Source organism: Haliotis asinina, chromosome 3 (assembly GCF_037392515.1).
Source record: "Haliotis asinina isolate JCU_RB_2024 chromosome 3, JCU_Hal_asi_v2, whole genome shotgun sequence".
Lineage (NCBI taxonomy): Eukaryota > Metazoa > Mollusca > Gastropoda > Lepetellida > Haliotidae > Haliotis > Haliotis asinina.
Genome location: NC_090282.1, coordinates 4,453,657 through 4,471,543, shown reverse-complemented (window position 1 = coordinate 4,471,543; position 17,887 = coordinate 4,453,657). Strand labels below are relative to the sequence as shown.

The following is a 17,887-nucleotide window of genomic DNA, read 5'->3' as shown; positions in this document are numbered from 1 at the left end:
AGGCCTTCAGCAATAAGAGTGATCACTTTAACCACTAGGCTTCCCTACCACTAGTAGGGTACAGCTGGTACAGCTGTGTGATTGCAGGATACTAGCATTCTCAATAAGTAAAATATCTTTTACACAAAGAACAGAAGATTAAATAAATATGAGTAAGCTTGACAGCATTGAAATGTTTAGAGAAATCTGTCAACATGATCTCCAGCTGGGCTTACCCGTGGACTTGAACCTTGTGCAGCCTGAAGTGCAGCTGCCAGCTGTGAAGCTGTGATGCCCTGACCTCCACCCACTGTACCAGACTGAGGAAAGATCAAGGTATACATTATGTTACAGCCATGATACATTTATTTGAATCATGAAACTAAATGAACACAAAACCACTACAAATAAAGAGAATACTGTCATGTTTTTAGGTACAAGTGAAGTTATCTGGTACATTTTAAATCATGGGAAAAGCAACCCATCCAAATAAATGAATAGCAATGGTGAAGTTGTGGAGACAAAGAGTCGGAGGAACCTTTCAGTCCCAATGAAATGTGTAAACAGCATTCGTAACAAGTCCAGTCACTGACTTCCATTCACACTTTTGATGGTAGTGGCAGCCAAATATATCTCTGGTGTTGCTCTGAGTCTAGCATTATCTTGTAATTCAGGAACATGCGTTGTCCTTCAATTGACTGATCACCCTAACACTATTTTCTGCAAATGGAATGTACATAACTACAACTTAGTACACAAGCCCTGCATGTCAATCCTTCACCAGTAGAATGGACATCAAGTTGATGCAGGACACTGACAAAGACAACAGGTGAGTGTGAAAGGGTTTTATGCTCGTGGCAATATTCCATAAATATCACCATGAGGGGAATCGAACTCAGGTCTTCAGTGTCACAAGTGAATGCTTTAACCACAAGGCTACCCCAACACCCACCAAAAAACACAGAGAAGTTCATGGATGTAACAGTCATAACACATACTGCACAGGAATTGAAACAGTGTTAATATGGTTCGTACATATGATACAAGATATAGGGATGAAGAAGGAACTTCCATGATTAAGTCTTGGTGGGGATGATAAACAGTCATGGCTGTAATTGATGACCTTCAAGGAAAGGCACTCACCGGTGGGCCTGCATCCTCCTCTTCATCTGACATCTGGTCCAGAGAGTATGTCCCTAAGAGATAACATGTAACCATGGTAATATCATCAACTGACTACACAGAAATACATGCTGTGACATTCCAAATTGGAATTTTGAGTACACTGAGGAGACACTATCAATGGGATTTTTCATTCTTACTTTTGCATTGATAGGCCTTGCTGTTTCAGAGATGGTGAGCAAAACATCATGTAGGCTACTGGTTGTTTTCATTCTCATACAGAAGAATAATCAATGATATTTTTCGTATTATCCAGTCACAGGATGCAAGATATTAATTAGATGTTTTCACTAACTTTAGGACCATCTGTATCTCATAGACCAGCAAAGAACACCCAAATCTCATGGACCAGGCAACTAACTTTTGTATCATATGGACCAGGCAACTAACACTTGTATCACATGGACCAGGCAACTAACACTTGTATCACATGGACCAGGCAACTAACACTTGTATCACATGTACCAGGCAACTAACACTTGTATCACATGGACCAGGCAACTAACACTTGTATCACATGTACCAGGCAACTAACACTTGTATCACATGGACCAGGCAACTAACACTTGCATCACATGGACCAGGCAACTAACACTTGCATCACATGTACCAGGCAACTAACACTTGCATCACATGGACCAGGCAACTAACACTTGTATCACATGGACCAGGCAACTAACACTTGCATCACATGGACCAGGCAACTAACACTTGCATCACATGGACCAGGCAACTAACACTTGCATCACATGGACCAGGCAACTAACACTTGCATCACATGTACCAGGCAACTAACACTTGCATCGCATGGACCAGGCAACTAACACTTGTATCACATGGACCAGGCAACTAACACTTGCATCACATGGACCAGGCAACTAACACTTGTATCACATGTACCAGGCAACTAACACTTGCATCACATGGACCAGGCAACTAACACTTGTATCACATGTACCAGGCAACTAACACTTGTATCTCATGGACCAGGCAACTAACACTTGTATCACATGGACCAGGCAACTAACACTTGTATAACATGGACCATATATATATATATATTGCATATACATGTTACATACATTACATACTTTACAGTTTCTGCGTAGCATTAACATGATTATTGATAATAGATATGAACTTAAGATAAGACATTTCTTACTTTACATAGATATATATTTCAATAGTTAATCTGCCTAATTCTCCATATACCATGAAGCTTGGTGTAGAAGAACAGAGTCCAGTAGCATATCTGAGAAATTTTAGGTGGATCTTTTCTACTATTTGCACATTTTCTTAACCCCAAACTTCACATTCATTGGTGAGAAACGGCAGAATTCACTTATCAAATGCTTTCAAAAGTGTATCAAACTGCAAATATAACTTTCGGGCTCTCTTCAAGAGTGAAAATATGGCTTTGGTTGCACTAATAGTGAGTTCTTTTGTAGCATCCATCCATTTCTGTATGTGTGCCCATCATATATTTCAATTATTTGGTGCTCCAAGTTAAAAGAAAGTTCTGAGTTACATGCAGGGCCTGCTCCAAATATTTGGGAGTTTTCTTGGATTTCCACTTAAAAGAATGGTATCATCTTCGCATAAAAGGATAAATAATTTCACATACAGTCAAATCCCGATGACTTGAATCGAATATTGAACAACTCCTATATTCTGCACAGTCTTAAAAAATAGCTCACCAATACATCAGGCGACATAGATAATGAAAACATATAGTATACAAATATACACTCAGTTGAGTACTAGCACTCTGAAATACAAAATACCTCTTAAAATACATGTACAAAATCTATCAGCAATTGACAGACATGCATGGCACTAATCTGCCTTTTGAACTCAGCTGTCAGTGACCAGAAGGTGTGAGCCAGGCTGGTTTGTTAATTGGATCAGTTAGCTACACCAATTAACTTCCCACTGACTGACGTCGGCTTATGCATACAAGACTGCTGTTGTTTGAATCTAAAGGGACCAAATTTCCTTCTTGCGTCAAGGGTTGAGAAATATGACTGCCCAACATCCATGCCAAGTAAATATTACAAGTAAGACAACAAAACTTAACAATCTGACTTGCCCAGTGACAAGTAAAGAAAGAAAAATTCGCTGTATAATAAATAGAAATTTCATCACTTACGAGTGGAGATTTGTTAAAGCTAAGTGCAAAAGACGATCCATATAATCAATTCATATAATTTCACAACATGAACATATCTCTAGTCTGTAATGTTTAGATTAGAGAAACCTCCCTTTCTCATTTCTCCTAAAGGGGTATCACTAATAAAAGTGCATTGTTAAGCAACGGTAAGGTGTGCCATTCTGTCAAACAGCTGGTAATGATGTCCCAACATGACATAACAAGTTTTTTGGGTGGTAGGAATAAAAGAAATGGTAACAGTTTACAAAACTACGTAAAAAAAACAAGAAATATGATGATATAAAGAATGTGATCGAAAGTTTGTACCAGGCTGGTGAGATCAATTTCCCTGGCTCAAATATGACCAAATAGTGAATGTCATGAAATGCAAAACGTGCATGAAACATCTGACTGAAATAAAGTAACACACATTTGTTGACGGATGCTCAAAGTTTTGAACTGCATATTTGAAGGTGAAGGAACAAGTTTTCTGGATGATCAACTTCTTTATTTTCACAATGGTAACGTTTCGGTATGGATTCTTATACCGTTTTCAAGCATATGGGAGTACAAGGTGTAACAGTTTATATACAGGTACATGACCTATACCTATAGCTATAACATAATTGAGGAGATGACATCAAAGGATATAACTAGAGTTGTTGATATAACCAGTGATTAGTGTGAAGCCAGTGGTGGGCGTGGGGGGGATTATAGCGTTGAGGGGACCAATTATTGGAGGATTAGTGACGGAAGCCAGAGATTAATATATGTTGATTAAAGTGTTGAATTGGTTAGGTAGAAATATACCCTGATCCCTGTTTATGGAAGGGTTGTGTCTGCGGATGTGAATAGCTTCTGCCAATTTTCTCTGCTTGTAATCATGTTTGTTGCTGGAAAGTGTTTTGAGAGTGTCCCAATTGATTTTGTGGTCAGGAAATTTGGTGATGTGTTCCGAAATGGCTGATTTTTTGTCTGCTTTGTTTGTTGATGTCTTGTGTTCTTTGATGTGAATGTTTAGTGGTCTGGATGTTTTCCAAATGTAGTTGCTGCCACAGTTGCAGCTGATGTTGTATACCACACCCTTAGGCTCTTGTTTTGCTGTGGAATGTTTCCTACCATTTGCCCTGATGATGGTTTTGATGGTTGTGGCTGTGGTGTGTTGACAACTGTTTTTTGAGATGCTGGCATTCGACTTTCAGGATCTGACTGCATAATATGGTGTTGTTCTCATCATAACTCCCGATTACCACACCAGTGCAACCTTCATTGACAAGAAAAGTTTCTACATCATTTATAAAGATTGAGAATAGTAATGGTGAGAGGTTCTCACCTTGTCTTACACCGTTATGGCTAACGAAGAAACAAGATTATGACTTATTTACTTGAACAAATAATTTAATCTTGTTGTACATATTTTTAACTAAGTTTAGAAATTTACCATACATGCTGTAAAATAACAATTTAAGCCACAGCCTAATGCTTCACATGTTGTTAAAGGCTTTCATAAAATCTATAAATGTACAATACAAATTCTTTTTACTAGTTTTAACCATATGACACGGCACATGGAGTGCAAATATACTTGTCTACTTTTCAAAATCTTTTGATGGAAACCTGCTTCTGCATGTGATGAAATGTCATTTGATTCTAAAGATATATTCAACCTTTCATTAAGAATGCATGTAAATAATTTTCTGAAACAGCTAATTATGGTAATAGGGTGGTATGAGTTAGGGTTAAATTAGCCTTCCTTTCTTTATATATTGGTCTAATTACTGCTGTGAGCCATGACTCAGGGGTAACTCCTGAAGACAGGATGGGCGAGCTGTCTAAGGCGCCAGGCTACTAATCCAGTGAGCTTGGAGGTGCCGTGATCGAGCCCACTTGTGACAGGGTGTAAAAAACCTTGGAGTCAACTTTGTGTGCAGACTCTTCAGTGTTGTCACAACCCCTAGTGTGCAGTACAGAACCCATGAATCTGTTGGTAAAATGACCAGATGGTGGCCACATGAATACGTGCAAACACCTAGTTGCAGGTATAGCAACATGTAGTAAACATGGACAAAGTACTGTGACTATCCATCCCAGTTCACCCAGCTGTGAATGGGTACCTTGTAAGGATGGGAAAGGTAGGCTGCAAGAGTTGTATGATCCCCAGGGAGTTAAGATTGACAATACTATGTGCCGTTGTGATGGACATCCAATGACAAAGCGCCCTTGAGCAGTTGTACCAACTGGATATCGGCGCTATACAAATATCTAGTAGTATGGTATGGTATGGTATGGTATGGTATGGTATGGTATGGTATGGTATGGTATGGTATGGTATGGTATGGTATCGTAGTACAGTATAGGATCAGGCTGAAATAAGATACATAAAATCCTCCCACAACATCAAATGTTATCCTCACGTAACAACAAATGTGTCTATTAAGATGTCATTTTCAATTAAATCTATTCCACTGCTTTTAATACCTTTAAGGCTTTTATTTGCATGGCTAATTTCAAGTCTTATGTTCCTAAGGATTTGTTATTTAACACAGATGAGGGCTGATGAAAGATAATTGTGTCAAGTCGGCTACATTAGTTTGATTTCTTAAAGAAATAGATCACTTCTTTGACGCTAGTGCCGTAGTGTTTTGTATCTGCATCAGCGTGTGTCTTTAGGGCACTTAAGAACAGTTTTGGGGAATGTATTTGCTGTGTTCTGATTAATTTACTTGTATTCTTAATTTTTTAATACATTCAGTTTACTTGTTGAATTCTTAATTTTTAATACATTCATTCATATACCTTTTAGAGCTTTTTCGATGTCCATAAAGCTGAATTGATTACTTTTACTTCCTTCTAACAGTAACATTTTTTAGATTTTAGGTAGTTTTCTTTTTATATCTACATTCTTTATTGAACCACTGTTTATCTCTGGGCTATTATTAGTTGTCTTTTGGGTACCAAATGTAGCGAGAGCAGCTTCGCACAGCACATGCACTACCTGATATGCTATATCGCTGATGTTCTGGGTCAGGATGACATGACCTTCTGAAGTCTATGACCCTGTTCATCAACCTTGTTCAAATCACTATTGTCTCTAAAATTCTGTGATCTACTAGTGTCATACTTTTTAGGCTGTACTTCGTTAGTGTCTATGATGACAGCATTAAAGAGCTGATGTCCTTTATAGTTTTCTTCTCATGTCTTTAGAGTGAAAATAACTTGTGAGTGTAAATCCGAGAAGAGTAGTCAAGTACATTGAAGTAAACAGTGATGAACATTTCGATGAGGCAGTGGCATAATCAATAACACTTTTTTCACTGCATGTTGTTTTTCCTCGGTATATATCATTTCCCAGTCTACTGGTACAGAAGGTTGAGGTTTCTACAGAGTGATATAACATTTTTTTCTGTAGTTATTAATTCTACCTGTATCCATATTATATCTCTCTTTATGGACATTTAGGGCAACTGAAATATTTTCTGTGTTAACATCATCTTCCAAACACTAAGCATCAAGGCCAAATTCATCAACTAGGCGTTGATCAATTAGGCAGGAATCAGGCATATTAGAAGTTCACAGAACAGAATTGCATATTCTGATAGCCCGAACACTTTACTAACTGAAAAACTCTTCTATATCACTGGACACTGAATCTTTGGCATATCATGACCCCTCATGGGGGTAAATATGTGATTCCAATGTAAACATATTTCTCAATATTTTTCTTTCTTCAAAACAACTCTTTTCAAATTATAAATCACAGTATGTACTCATTTTCAATTTGTGCAGGAAATACATTATCCAAGTTTTTTCCTCTAACTCCTAATGAAATAACACCAGATTCACAGGATGCCTTTTTCTATTTTGAAAATAGAGTTTATAGCCTTGTGATAATCTAAAGTGTTTGTTTTCGTTTCTTGGAAACAAACAGTTTCACTGTTTTCAATCAAATACAGTCAATGCCCATTTATCCAGACGTTTTGGTTCCATTCGGAAATTGTCCAGATAGCTTGATCAAGCAAGTAAAACATATACTGACGATGTATAGTGAAAACATATTCATGTATGCACATCAGTAAATCAATAGTTAATAGTATGACAAATCCTAATGAACAACTGAAGTGATATGTGTTCCTTGTGTTTTGATAAGTTTTTAATCAACTCACATAAAACGCCCCATGATATATGAAGGATGAATGCGGTTAACAGTACTGACATGACACATTCACATGTGCACAGATCTTTCCGTCCGGATAACTGGATTTTTTTTCCAATGGAAGTCTAAGAGAAAGGTTTGAAAATTCGGTGTCCATATCCGGAAGCTTGGGGTCTGGTTAAGCAAGTACAATTACTGAATGATAGATTCGTTTCACCTAAAAGTAGTCCGGAAGGCGGGGTTTCCTGATATGCAGGGTCTGAGTAAATGAGGTTCCACTGTATAAAAAATCTGGATGATCCACTTTCTTGCACAAGCTACTACACTGATTGGAATCATATGCACCTTGAGCTGACACATCATGTAAACAACTGAAGTCAAAGAGACTTGTGACAGCTGGGACTAGATGAAATAGTGCTAGATGTTTACGGTTTGGAAAAGCACATGCATCCAGTAACTAAAACTGACCACAATTTAAGTGAGTGAGTTTAGTTTTACGCCACTTTTAGCAATGTTCCAGCAATATTATGGCGGGGGACACCAGAAAAAGGGCTTCACACATAGTACTTATGTGGGGAATCGAACTCAGGTCTTCAGCATGATGAGCGAACGCTTTAACAACTAGGCTACCCCAGCACCCCACAATTATGTAATTTTCTGAATAAAATTGATATTTTATACTTATCCTGGCTCTTGCTTAACTGCATATCTCCTCTTCCTGGTTAAAGAAAGAATAAACTCAAGTTTTTGGTACTCTTTTTACCACTGCATATGAAAGACTTCTGGTTAGTCATAAATGGAGCACCATTTTTTAAAAAAAAATCCCTGATGTTTAATTAATACCAAGTGCTTAAAAGTTGCTAAAAACCCCTCTGCTTCTCTCTTCCCCACAAACAAAACCACAGACAGGTTATGTAACTCTGTCGCCAGAGTCCTGCAGTGACGTCATAGTAGGAACGATTTTCAGTTAGATGTATAGAAAATGTGTACGAAGCTCGTCATTTTGCTGATTTCTCGACGTTGCCAAAGGCATGCCGAATTGTGTTGCCGTCAATTGCTCCTTGGGGTCGTGTGATGGTGTCAGTATGCACAGATCTCCACCAGACCCCGTAGTTTGTGCTTAAATTGTTTGTGTGTGTGAAGCGAGTGTTGTGGAAGCCATTGGTATATACTAAATCGGATGGTTCGCCCCCTACCGCGCTTCCAGGATAGAAAATGGAGTTCAAGTTTCAATGAGGTTATAAAATCAAGACTGCTTACTACACATTGCTGACCAAAATGATTTTGCATGGATATAACGCTTTCTTCCTCGGAAACGAGGTTGTGGTCGAAGTGACAATATTATCGTAAGTAATATTTCACTGACCCCCGTCTCGCCTCCAAGAGTGGAATTTTTATGTTGTAAATCAGTAAAATACATATTTTGCTACCAGTGGAACGTAATTTCTGACTTTGTAAGTTGGTGAAAACAAACTTAAATAGCATTTATCCTCATACAGGGAGCCGCTATTTTTGAAAATCGTGAAGTCACGGGCTAAAGTCTGTTAGAATTATTGAGATTATGGTTTGTTCACATCAGGTTAGACAATCAAAACTACTTTTACTGGTAGTTAAATATGCATTTGAATCATGGCCAAAAGGATTTTGCATGACACAACTTGCAATATAATGACTTCTTCCACGGAAGCAAGGTGGGGGTCAAAGTAACATTAATATTGGAAGCAAAATTATCTTGACCTCCACCTCCTTTCCAAGAGTGAAATTGCTATGTTATAAGCAATGTCATGTATGTTCCTATTGTCCATCAATACAATACATATCTTGCTACCAGTAGAAAGTAATTTTGTTTTTTTAAGTCGGTGAAAACAAACTTAAATAGCATTAATCCTCAGCCAGAGCGCTGCCATTTTGAAAAAAGTGAAGTCACAGACTAAAGACCTTCTGAATTAATGAGATTATGATTTGTTTTCATTAAGTTAGAAAATCAAAACTACTTTCTACTAGAGACCCGTGAAGGTCCTGGGTTAGAAGAGGCCTTCAGCAACCCATGCTTGCCATAAAAGGCTACTATGTTTGTTGTAAGAGGCGACTAACGACTTCGGGTGGTCAGACTCGCCGACTTGGTTGACACATGTCATCGGTTCCCAATTGCGCAGATCGATGCTCATGTTGTTGGTCACTGGGTTGTCTGATCCAGACTCGATTATTTACAGACCGCCACCATATAGCTGGAATATATCGCTGAGTGCGGCGTAAAACTAAACTCACTCACTCACTTTCTACTAGTAGTTAAATATGTATTTGACTCATAACCAAAATGAGTTTGCACAACCTGTAACATAACATAAGCGGGGTTGGGGTTGAAGTGAAAATACGGCGCGATAAATTTCTTCACTTGCTAAATTTACTTGGTTTGTAACATTCACTCACCTAATTCATAATCCTAATTACTTTTATGATCATACTTGTATGCATTTTGAAACTTATTAAAAACAAGCAATCTGCGAATGTATAACAGGAATGTAATATCCAGACATTTTATAGTTTGCCGATATGAATCATAATTCTCATGCAGGCCGTATATAAGTCGTCTGCATCATTACACTTGACGTCGAAAACAATGATTCTGTTGAAAGCTACAACTTAATAAAAAACAAAATAAAACATAATGTCAGGCTATTACCTTGTTCGAGGAATGTGTACATCAATATCCACAAAAAGGAGTGATATATAATTCATATGCAGATTTCCCAAGTGATATGTCTCTTAACAGTCTGACATATGAAAACGTGATGCATCGTTTCAGGTTTTTCACACTGCTGTACAGTCACCCTAGATAGCACACCTGGCAACTAATTGCATAATGTGCATCATTCTTTTAAAAAAGAATTTAGTTAGCCAATAATGAGCAATCAATCAATGTATTGGGGGTTAATCCTTTGAAAGAAGAGTGTTGTTTTTACACAGATACAGACACCACTGAGTGTATTCAGTATAGATTAGTAAATGTACATACATAAACACTACCTTTTGACAAATCCCCCATTTACATCTGCATAAAAGTAATTAATCAATCATCATGTTATTGGATAATCCTTTGATCGATCCAGACACAAGAAATGCCAAATGGGGATCTTTGTCACGTAATCTAAGTGGCGTTACCACTAATTACACCTGTTATAAATTCATTAACTGAGCATCAAGTGAATGATGACAAATAATGTGTAGGTTTATACTACCCAACACAGATAGCTACCTGGCAAAAAAAGTGATTTAGACAGAATCATATATGAAAACAAGGGTTGTAACTTGGAAACTAGACAAAGCAGGAGACGAAACTAAATGATAGTAGATTGTGAGAACCACATATAGCTTTTATTTTCCACAACAGCTGTCACGATTTCAGGTTTGTACAAACCTGTAAACGAAAGAGTTTACCCCCTGAAATGTAGATGAATTCTGCATAGACCCTCATATCTATATCTACTATTACGTCACAGAGACGTGCCACTCTGATTGGTTGAAATTTCGTTTGCGGTTGAGAATTGTGCACTGTTGTTAAAAAGGTAAATTTAAGGTAATTAAAGATCTAAATGAGCGGTTTTAATGACGGGGTTTCATTTCTAACGATGTCAATGAGTGATTTATGCATTTGCACCCCCTAGAGTATATGTGATCTTTAAGGTAGTGGAACACCTGAAATCCCTTGAAGTTCCCTTCTAAAAAAGCGGACGTGAAAATACACTCACCCACGAGTAGCCTCCCTTCCCGTGCACATAGTCAGTTGATCGACCATGATTATCACTCTCTCCTTAATAATGTCTGTGAGGGATGGCTGGGAGGGTTTTCGCCATGAGTCAGGATAAGTATAAAAATATCTATTTTATTCAGAAAATTACATATTTTTCCTTATCTTGACTCATGCTTAATTGCTTACAGAATCCGATACAAACGGTGGTGGGTCAGGCCACGCTGGATTCTGCTGGCTGTCTGCTAATTACATCCAGTATTTTCCCCGCTTTGGGAACTTGTAACAGTGATAATTTGGTCCTGTTGTTCTAACATTCATTGCAGATTCTGGGGGGATCACATCCAGTCGAACTTGTCTTCCATAGAAGGTTTCATTGACTGGCATGTGATGACATCAAAGTAACTAGAGTCCTGCTAGTTTCTGATGCAAATAAATGTCAAGACATAGCAATCGAGACTAGTTGCACTCATTCCAGCGTTGTAAACCGGTCAGGATGTGAAACCGTGACTCAGGAACCACTGTCATAGACGCAATTGTTGGCATCTTCGTCTGGTCATATCCTGAAGTGACATGAGCAGACATTGTCACTGCTGTAGTGGAAACGGAGAGAGTAGAACTTGTTCTAACATTGGCTTGAACTTTGACCCACCAAACCTTTGGGACACCGATGTATTTCAATGTAGTGATGAATCAGATCCTGGGGAATTTAGATTCATCCAAGTCATCCGAGCTGAGTTAGTAGCCTGATAGTGAAGTCCAACTGTAGACTGAGTTGACTTCTCCCATGATGAGCTTGTACGCCGTGAAGATGCGTCATTCTTTGTCTTCAGATCGTTAACACTGTTCATTATGAACGAACTGGCATTTGAAGGAAGTCTATTTATGGCTGACTGCCTGTCATTTTTTGCTGCAAGCCTCCGGATAGGCAATGCTGATGACAAAGACGCAGGTGACAATCTTCTCGAGCATGTGCATGCATACACCTCCTCTTCATCTTCAGGTGAGGGCAGATCTAGATGAGTGTTTCCACTGAGCCGCAGTCGATGTGGTTGAAGAGGGCAGTCTTCTTTCTTCTTCAAACCGTTAGCTCCATTAAGCTCAACATCTGCATTGTAAACTGCTGCATGAAGGCGTCAGTGTCGAATACCTGCATTGAGTGCAGTGAGGGTAGTGAGTTGTAAAGTTGCTGCGATAACTGAGGCTTCTGGCGAAGTGTGCGTTGTCTGACAATCCTCATAAGGGTTCTGAGGCATTGAGGATTCCATCAGGATCAATCTAGATGATGATGCACGTTGACTACCATGGTTGATATCTTGCTTACTATGTAGAATCAATGGAGGCTCATCGAAGATGTGTTGTTCTTGTAGGGGACGATTTCTTCCCCAAAAGATTTCTTCATCGAAGAATGTTGATTCTGTGATATTTGGAAGATGAGGACTTTGACTTCGACAACCTAGACTTCTTAGACTGTGTCGGCCCTGTCTCTGAAGAGGTTCTCTTTTGTGGTTTAGGGGACAATTCGCTAGACCTCGGACATAACCCCAGACATATCACTGGATTGACTCTCAGCAGCAACAGATAAACAGTTACTCGAATTTAATTCACCTGCTTTAGACATGGCTAATGCAAGCCAATGTTTCCTGTCCCTCGCATGTCTGTAAACAGACGGAGCATGTTAAGTAAATTCTGAATCAGATAAATTTCTGCAAAATGTACAATAAATATCAGAAGTACATGTGGGCTTACGCGCCAGACAAACTAAGTGTAGGCCAATCGCCGACAGAAGTAATCTACACTGTAGACACTTAGTCTCAGTTGATGAAATACGTGCTAAATAAAGACACAACAATATAAAAATTGACAAAACAAGAGGGATATACTAAGCCAAATACCGCATACAATGTAAATTCAGTTAAAGGACCAAAATAATTGAAGAACTTAATGCCGTATCCAGGACTCTCAACTGGCCCTTGTCGGGCGATAGGGAGAGAGAAATACTCATGGCCGATCAGCTGACCATGTGCGTGGGAAGGAAGGCAAATCGTGGGTGAGTGTATTTTTATGTCTACTTCCTTTAGAAGGGAACTTCAGGTGTCCCTGAACCTTTGCCAGGAAGAGGAGATAAGCAATTAACCATGAATCAGGAAAAATTGTACAAACCTTTAGAGGTTATGAATTCTTTGAAGAAAGTCCTCCTTGGGGTACATATAAGCATTTTATATGTCCATTAAAAACCTCTACGACAGTTGTAACTGTTTTGATAATAAAATATTTACAAAACAAAAAAAACTCATTTTTGTCTTGTGACACCACTCTTACAGGGCCCCCTAGCCCCCCTACAGCCAAGGGAAGGTAACTCTGGCCGTCTACGTCGCATCTCACCTTTCATGCTGAATGTATCAGACAGAATAAGGTGAGGAGGTTGGTCGTACCCTAAGGAGGACTTTCTTCAGAGAATTCATAACCTATACAGGGCCCCGTTTCACAAAACTCTCGTAAGCCTAAGATCTCGTAACTTTTCTCGTAGCATTTGCACCTCCAATGTTACAGTATGCCAGGTACAAGAGCTACGAGAAAAGTTACGAGGTTTGGACGATTCTTTTTCAGAAGAAGTCCTCCTTGGGGTACATATAAGCATTGAACAGACTCCCAAAGATAAACAATAGGGAGTGGTATTCTGTCTGACAGCACAGTCCATTTGATCTAAGTGGGAATGTACAACAACACAGAAATAGAAAAGGCACCTACCTTGTTACCTGACCGCTGATGTCAGTCAAGGTGGGTGTGTGACAAAGCTGAGGACCCACTTGTCAAAGCTTACATGCCCACTGGCTAGAATTTGGGAAATCCCAAATGACAAACCCCAGCCACCCAAATCAAAGTTTAGAGACCTTTACGTATGGGAAACTCGCCAAACAAAATCCTGTCCATACCACATTTGCAAGCTACGCGGGGAAATGGAAAGGAAAGTAAGGCACCCAGCCAAAGAGGGGAGGGACTAAAAAACCATCACGAAATGCCACCAATGATAAAATGGGAATGGAAATAAACCCACCATCAAGTGCAAACAGATATAGTCATCTGACAAAGCTTGAGCAGAGCTACTCTGTCCACTGCAGAGAACTGATCGTGCTCGGACGGCTCCAAATAGCCACTGAGCAGATCCCCTCAATGGGCAGAGCAGCGGCATACGATTTTGACGTGGCCACTGCTCTCACTGAGTGAGCTTTCACCCCCTCTTGGGGAGATAAGTCTTCATGTGTACAGGCCATATGATACAATCCATTGGGATACCATCTGTGTATTAGCTGGAGAACCAGCTTTGCCACCACCATAACGGCGAAATAGCTGTTTCTCTTTATGGAGTAAGTTTTTCTAACATCTAATACATGAGCCTTACGGCATGTATTATCAGACGACGCAGGCCGCATAAACACAGGTAGATCGATAGGCGCTGTCACATGAAACAAATGATCGATCTTAGGGCGTGTAAGTCGCCAACACATCTACCAGACGTAATCGCCACTAAAAAGGCCATTTTCTACCTTAACAGTTGTAACGACAGGTTAGCCATGGAGGACTTGTCCGTCTAATGACTGGATGCAGCCTGTCCACATCTGCAAGAAAATGCTGTACCAGGGGGTGTTGTCCCAACAAGGCACCCTCGACGGGTATGTGGAAGGGCGAAATAGCCATGGAGTAGACTCGAATAGTAGAAGCGACAAAGCCGCATTCTAAACGAGACTGTAAGAACTACAACACTATTTACTTTACCAGCATGCATAACACTAACAGACCCATTTCTCCTCATACTGTACATTTGTGGGATCCCTCTGCGAAGCCAGAATTGTGTCTGCAACTGATGCAGGAATTCCGCTCGATTGGAGGCAATTCCGGACAGTGGCCAGGCCACCCACTGAATCCTGGGATTGGGGTGTGGATGGCCATTCTGGGATAGTAGGTTCGGTTGACATGGTAATAGTACAGACGCCTGCACTAGCGACCTGAGTATTACCGGAAACCAGCGTTGAGACGACCACAGAGGTGCAAGAAGCACTAGTAGCCATGCTGGTTGGGTGGCAAGCTGAGACTGGACTAAGGAAATCAGGGAAATTGGCTGTAACGCCCACAACACCCTGTCCGTACAGTCCAGCTGGAAGGCGTCTGCGTCAATTGATCTCAGATGCGCAATCCAAGAACAAAACACTGGAATCTGATTTGTCACCCCTGAGGCAAACAGATCCACCTGGAATGACCTGTACAACTGGGCGAGCGAGCGAGCGAGTTTAGTTTTACGTCGCACTTAGCAATATTCCAGCTATATGGCGACGGTCTGTAAATAATCGAGTCTGGACCAGACAATCCAGTGATCAACAACATGAACATCGATCTGCGCAATTGGGAACCGATGACATGTGTCAACCAAGCCAGCTAGTCTGACCACCCGATCCCGTTAGTCGCCTCTTACGACAAGCATAGTCACCTTTTATGGCAAGCATGGGTTGCTGAAGGCCTATTCTACCCCGGAACCTTCACGGGTTTGTACAACTGGGAGATAATCCCGAAATGTTCTGAATGAGCAACTACTTGTGGGGACACATGCACACACATTGTCCACCGCTGGGAGATAGACAGGCATAATCTGTATGCAAATGATCGCACCCTAGCAGAAATTGCTCCTGAAGGAGCAAAGGAGACACCATGCTGCCTTGCTTCAGAATGTAGGACATCACTGGCTGGTTGTCCACCTCTAGACGGACCACATGGCTTCGAACCCGATCCACGAAGCCTTCGAACACCAACCTGACTGTTCTCAACTCTAGCACATTGATGTGCAAGGTCGCCTCATGCTCGGACAATTGGGACGCATTCTCAGACATGCACACCAAACTATGTCCACCGTTGCTGCCATGTTGCCTAGCAACGGAACCCAAGTTCGTGCTGAGGCCACTGGGACTGTAGGAAATGTAAACTATGCCCTGTATGTTGGAAATGCGCTCTTGGAGCAGAGAAACCAACCCTTGGGTTGTTTCGAACCTTGCCCCCAAGATAACCAGATCCTGTCTTGGCACTAGTTCTGATTTTTTTTTTTAAGATTGATAACCCAACCTAACCTGGTGAACATATCCACCAGCGACTGTGTGGATTCTTGACTTAGGTGTTGGGAGAGCACCCTTGTGATCCAGTCGTCCAGGTGCGGGAAACAAAACTTTCCCTGTGCCCTAGTGAACTGAGCTGTTACTAGCATGAGTTTGGCGAACACCCTTGGCGCCGTTGAGATGTCAAAGGGGAGCACACGAAACTGATAACAAACCCCGTCGAAGGAAAACCTGAGGTATTTCCTGAACTCGGGATGCATTGGTACATGGAGGTATGTGTCTTTGAGGTCGACTGACATGAGAAAATCCCCTGCCTCTACAGATGAGATCACTGACTGCAGTGACGGCACCTCTAGAATGCTATTCAGATCCTTGATATTTAGTATGGGTCTGAAGCCTCCGTACTTCTTGATAACCAGGAAATAAGTGGAGTAGAACCCCATATTCTCCTGGCTCAACGGAACCATCTCTAATGGCTGCCATGACCAGTAAGGACTGAATTTTGGCTCGGGGGATTACCACCTTTTCTGGCGACTTTGTCACTGGAGTGCAGCGAATCCCGGCAAAAGGAGGAGGCTCTCTCATCCACTGTGGCATGTGGCCATCCCTGAGTGTGGACAGGACCCAGGTATTGGACGTGACTCTCTCCCATTTCCTAAGGAATATTGGGAGGCGGCCATCCACAGGTACTTCGGGCAAAAGCCAATGTGTCCCGACTGACGGCAGAGAGACTGACGCTTGCAGCGCGACAATTAAGCGCTCATGAGGAGTGCTTACTGGGAAGTCGGGGCCGACTTTCCGTTCCTCTGAAAAGGCTACTGAGAAGCTGCCTTGCCCTTGCCTTTTCCCTTGCTCTTTCGTGCCTGTAGTGGATCATTCCACTTCAGCGCATCCTTGGACAGGATAGCTTGAGCTAAGGACCAAAGGCCGTGCGCGTGAGACGGAGGGTTGTTCGAACAAGGGCTTAGAATCCTTGAACTAAACTTTTAATGGACATAAAAAATGCTTATATGTTCCCCAAGGAGGACTTCTGAAAAAGAATTTAAGTATTTAGTGTTGTCATTTTATCACTACAACTTCTGCTTATGTGTGCAAAAATAGTTTCAAGTAGGTGACACTAGGCGCGAATGTGGGTTTGATGTCTTCCGCCTCCTGTGCATGGAAAATGAACAAGGCGAGTTGGCCAGAAATTGTGCCTTATTGTAATTTAAAGACCTGACTGTACCCATGTGCATGTCAAATGGCTGTTGATATTCTGGATGATTCTTAAAAAATCGTACGGTTACTAAAGAAGTCTATCGGAAAATGGTTGGTATTGTGTAACCCTAAGCCACTGTTACAACCAAGCTTGCCAGTATTAGCAAAGAAAGCGTTCGCAGCTACAGAGGTTTGAAATCATGCAGATAAATTCACAGGTCTGAAACTTCAAAAAAAAAATATGCAAGAACCCGTTTTGCCTCTTTCAGAGTACTTCTGCATGATTTGTGTTGCAAAGTTTAATTGTTTAAATAATTATAGAAGCCAAAGTTTGATCCGCTTCCTAGTGTAGACACCAGATTGGAGGGAGGTAATAA

The 17,887-nt window shown here is 40.7% G+C and overlaps 1 protein-coding gene across 2 annotated transcripts in view; it reads right to left on the bottom strand.

Moving 5' to 3' along the window:
* LOC137277330 (ubiquitin-like protein 7) overlaps positions 1-17,887 on the bottom strand; it is a 55,495-nt gene that overhangs the window by 6,557 nt on the left and 31,051 nt on the right. For both annotated transcript variants that reach the window (XM_067809015.1, XM_067809014.1), the window contains exons 7-8: positions 1,123-1,175; positions 216-299 (exon numbers count right to left, since the gene is read on the bottom strand). In XM_067809015.1, the coding sequence (XP_067665116.1) occupies positions 216-299; positions 1,123-1,175 (137 nt within the window). The remainder of the gene's footprint in view (positions 1-215; positions 300-1,122; positions 1,176-17,887) is intronic.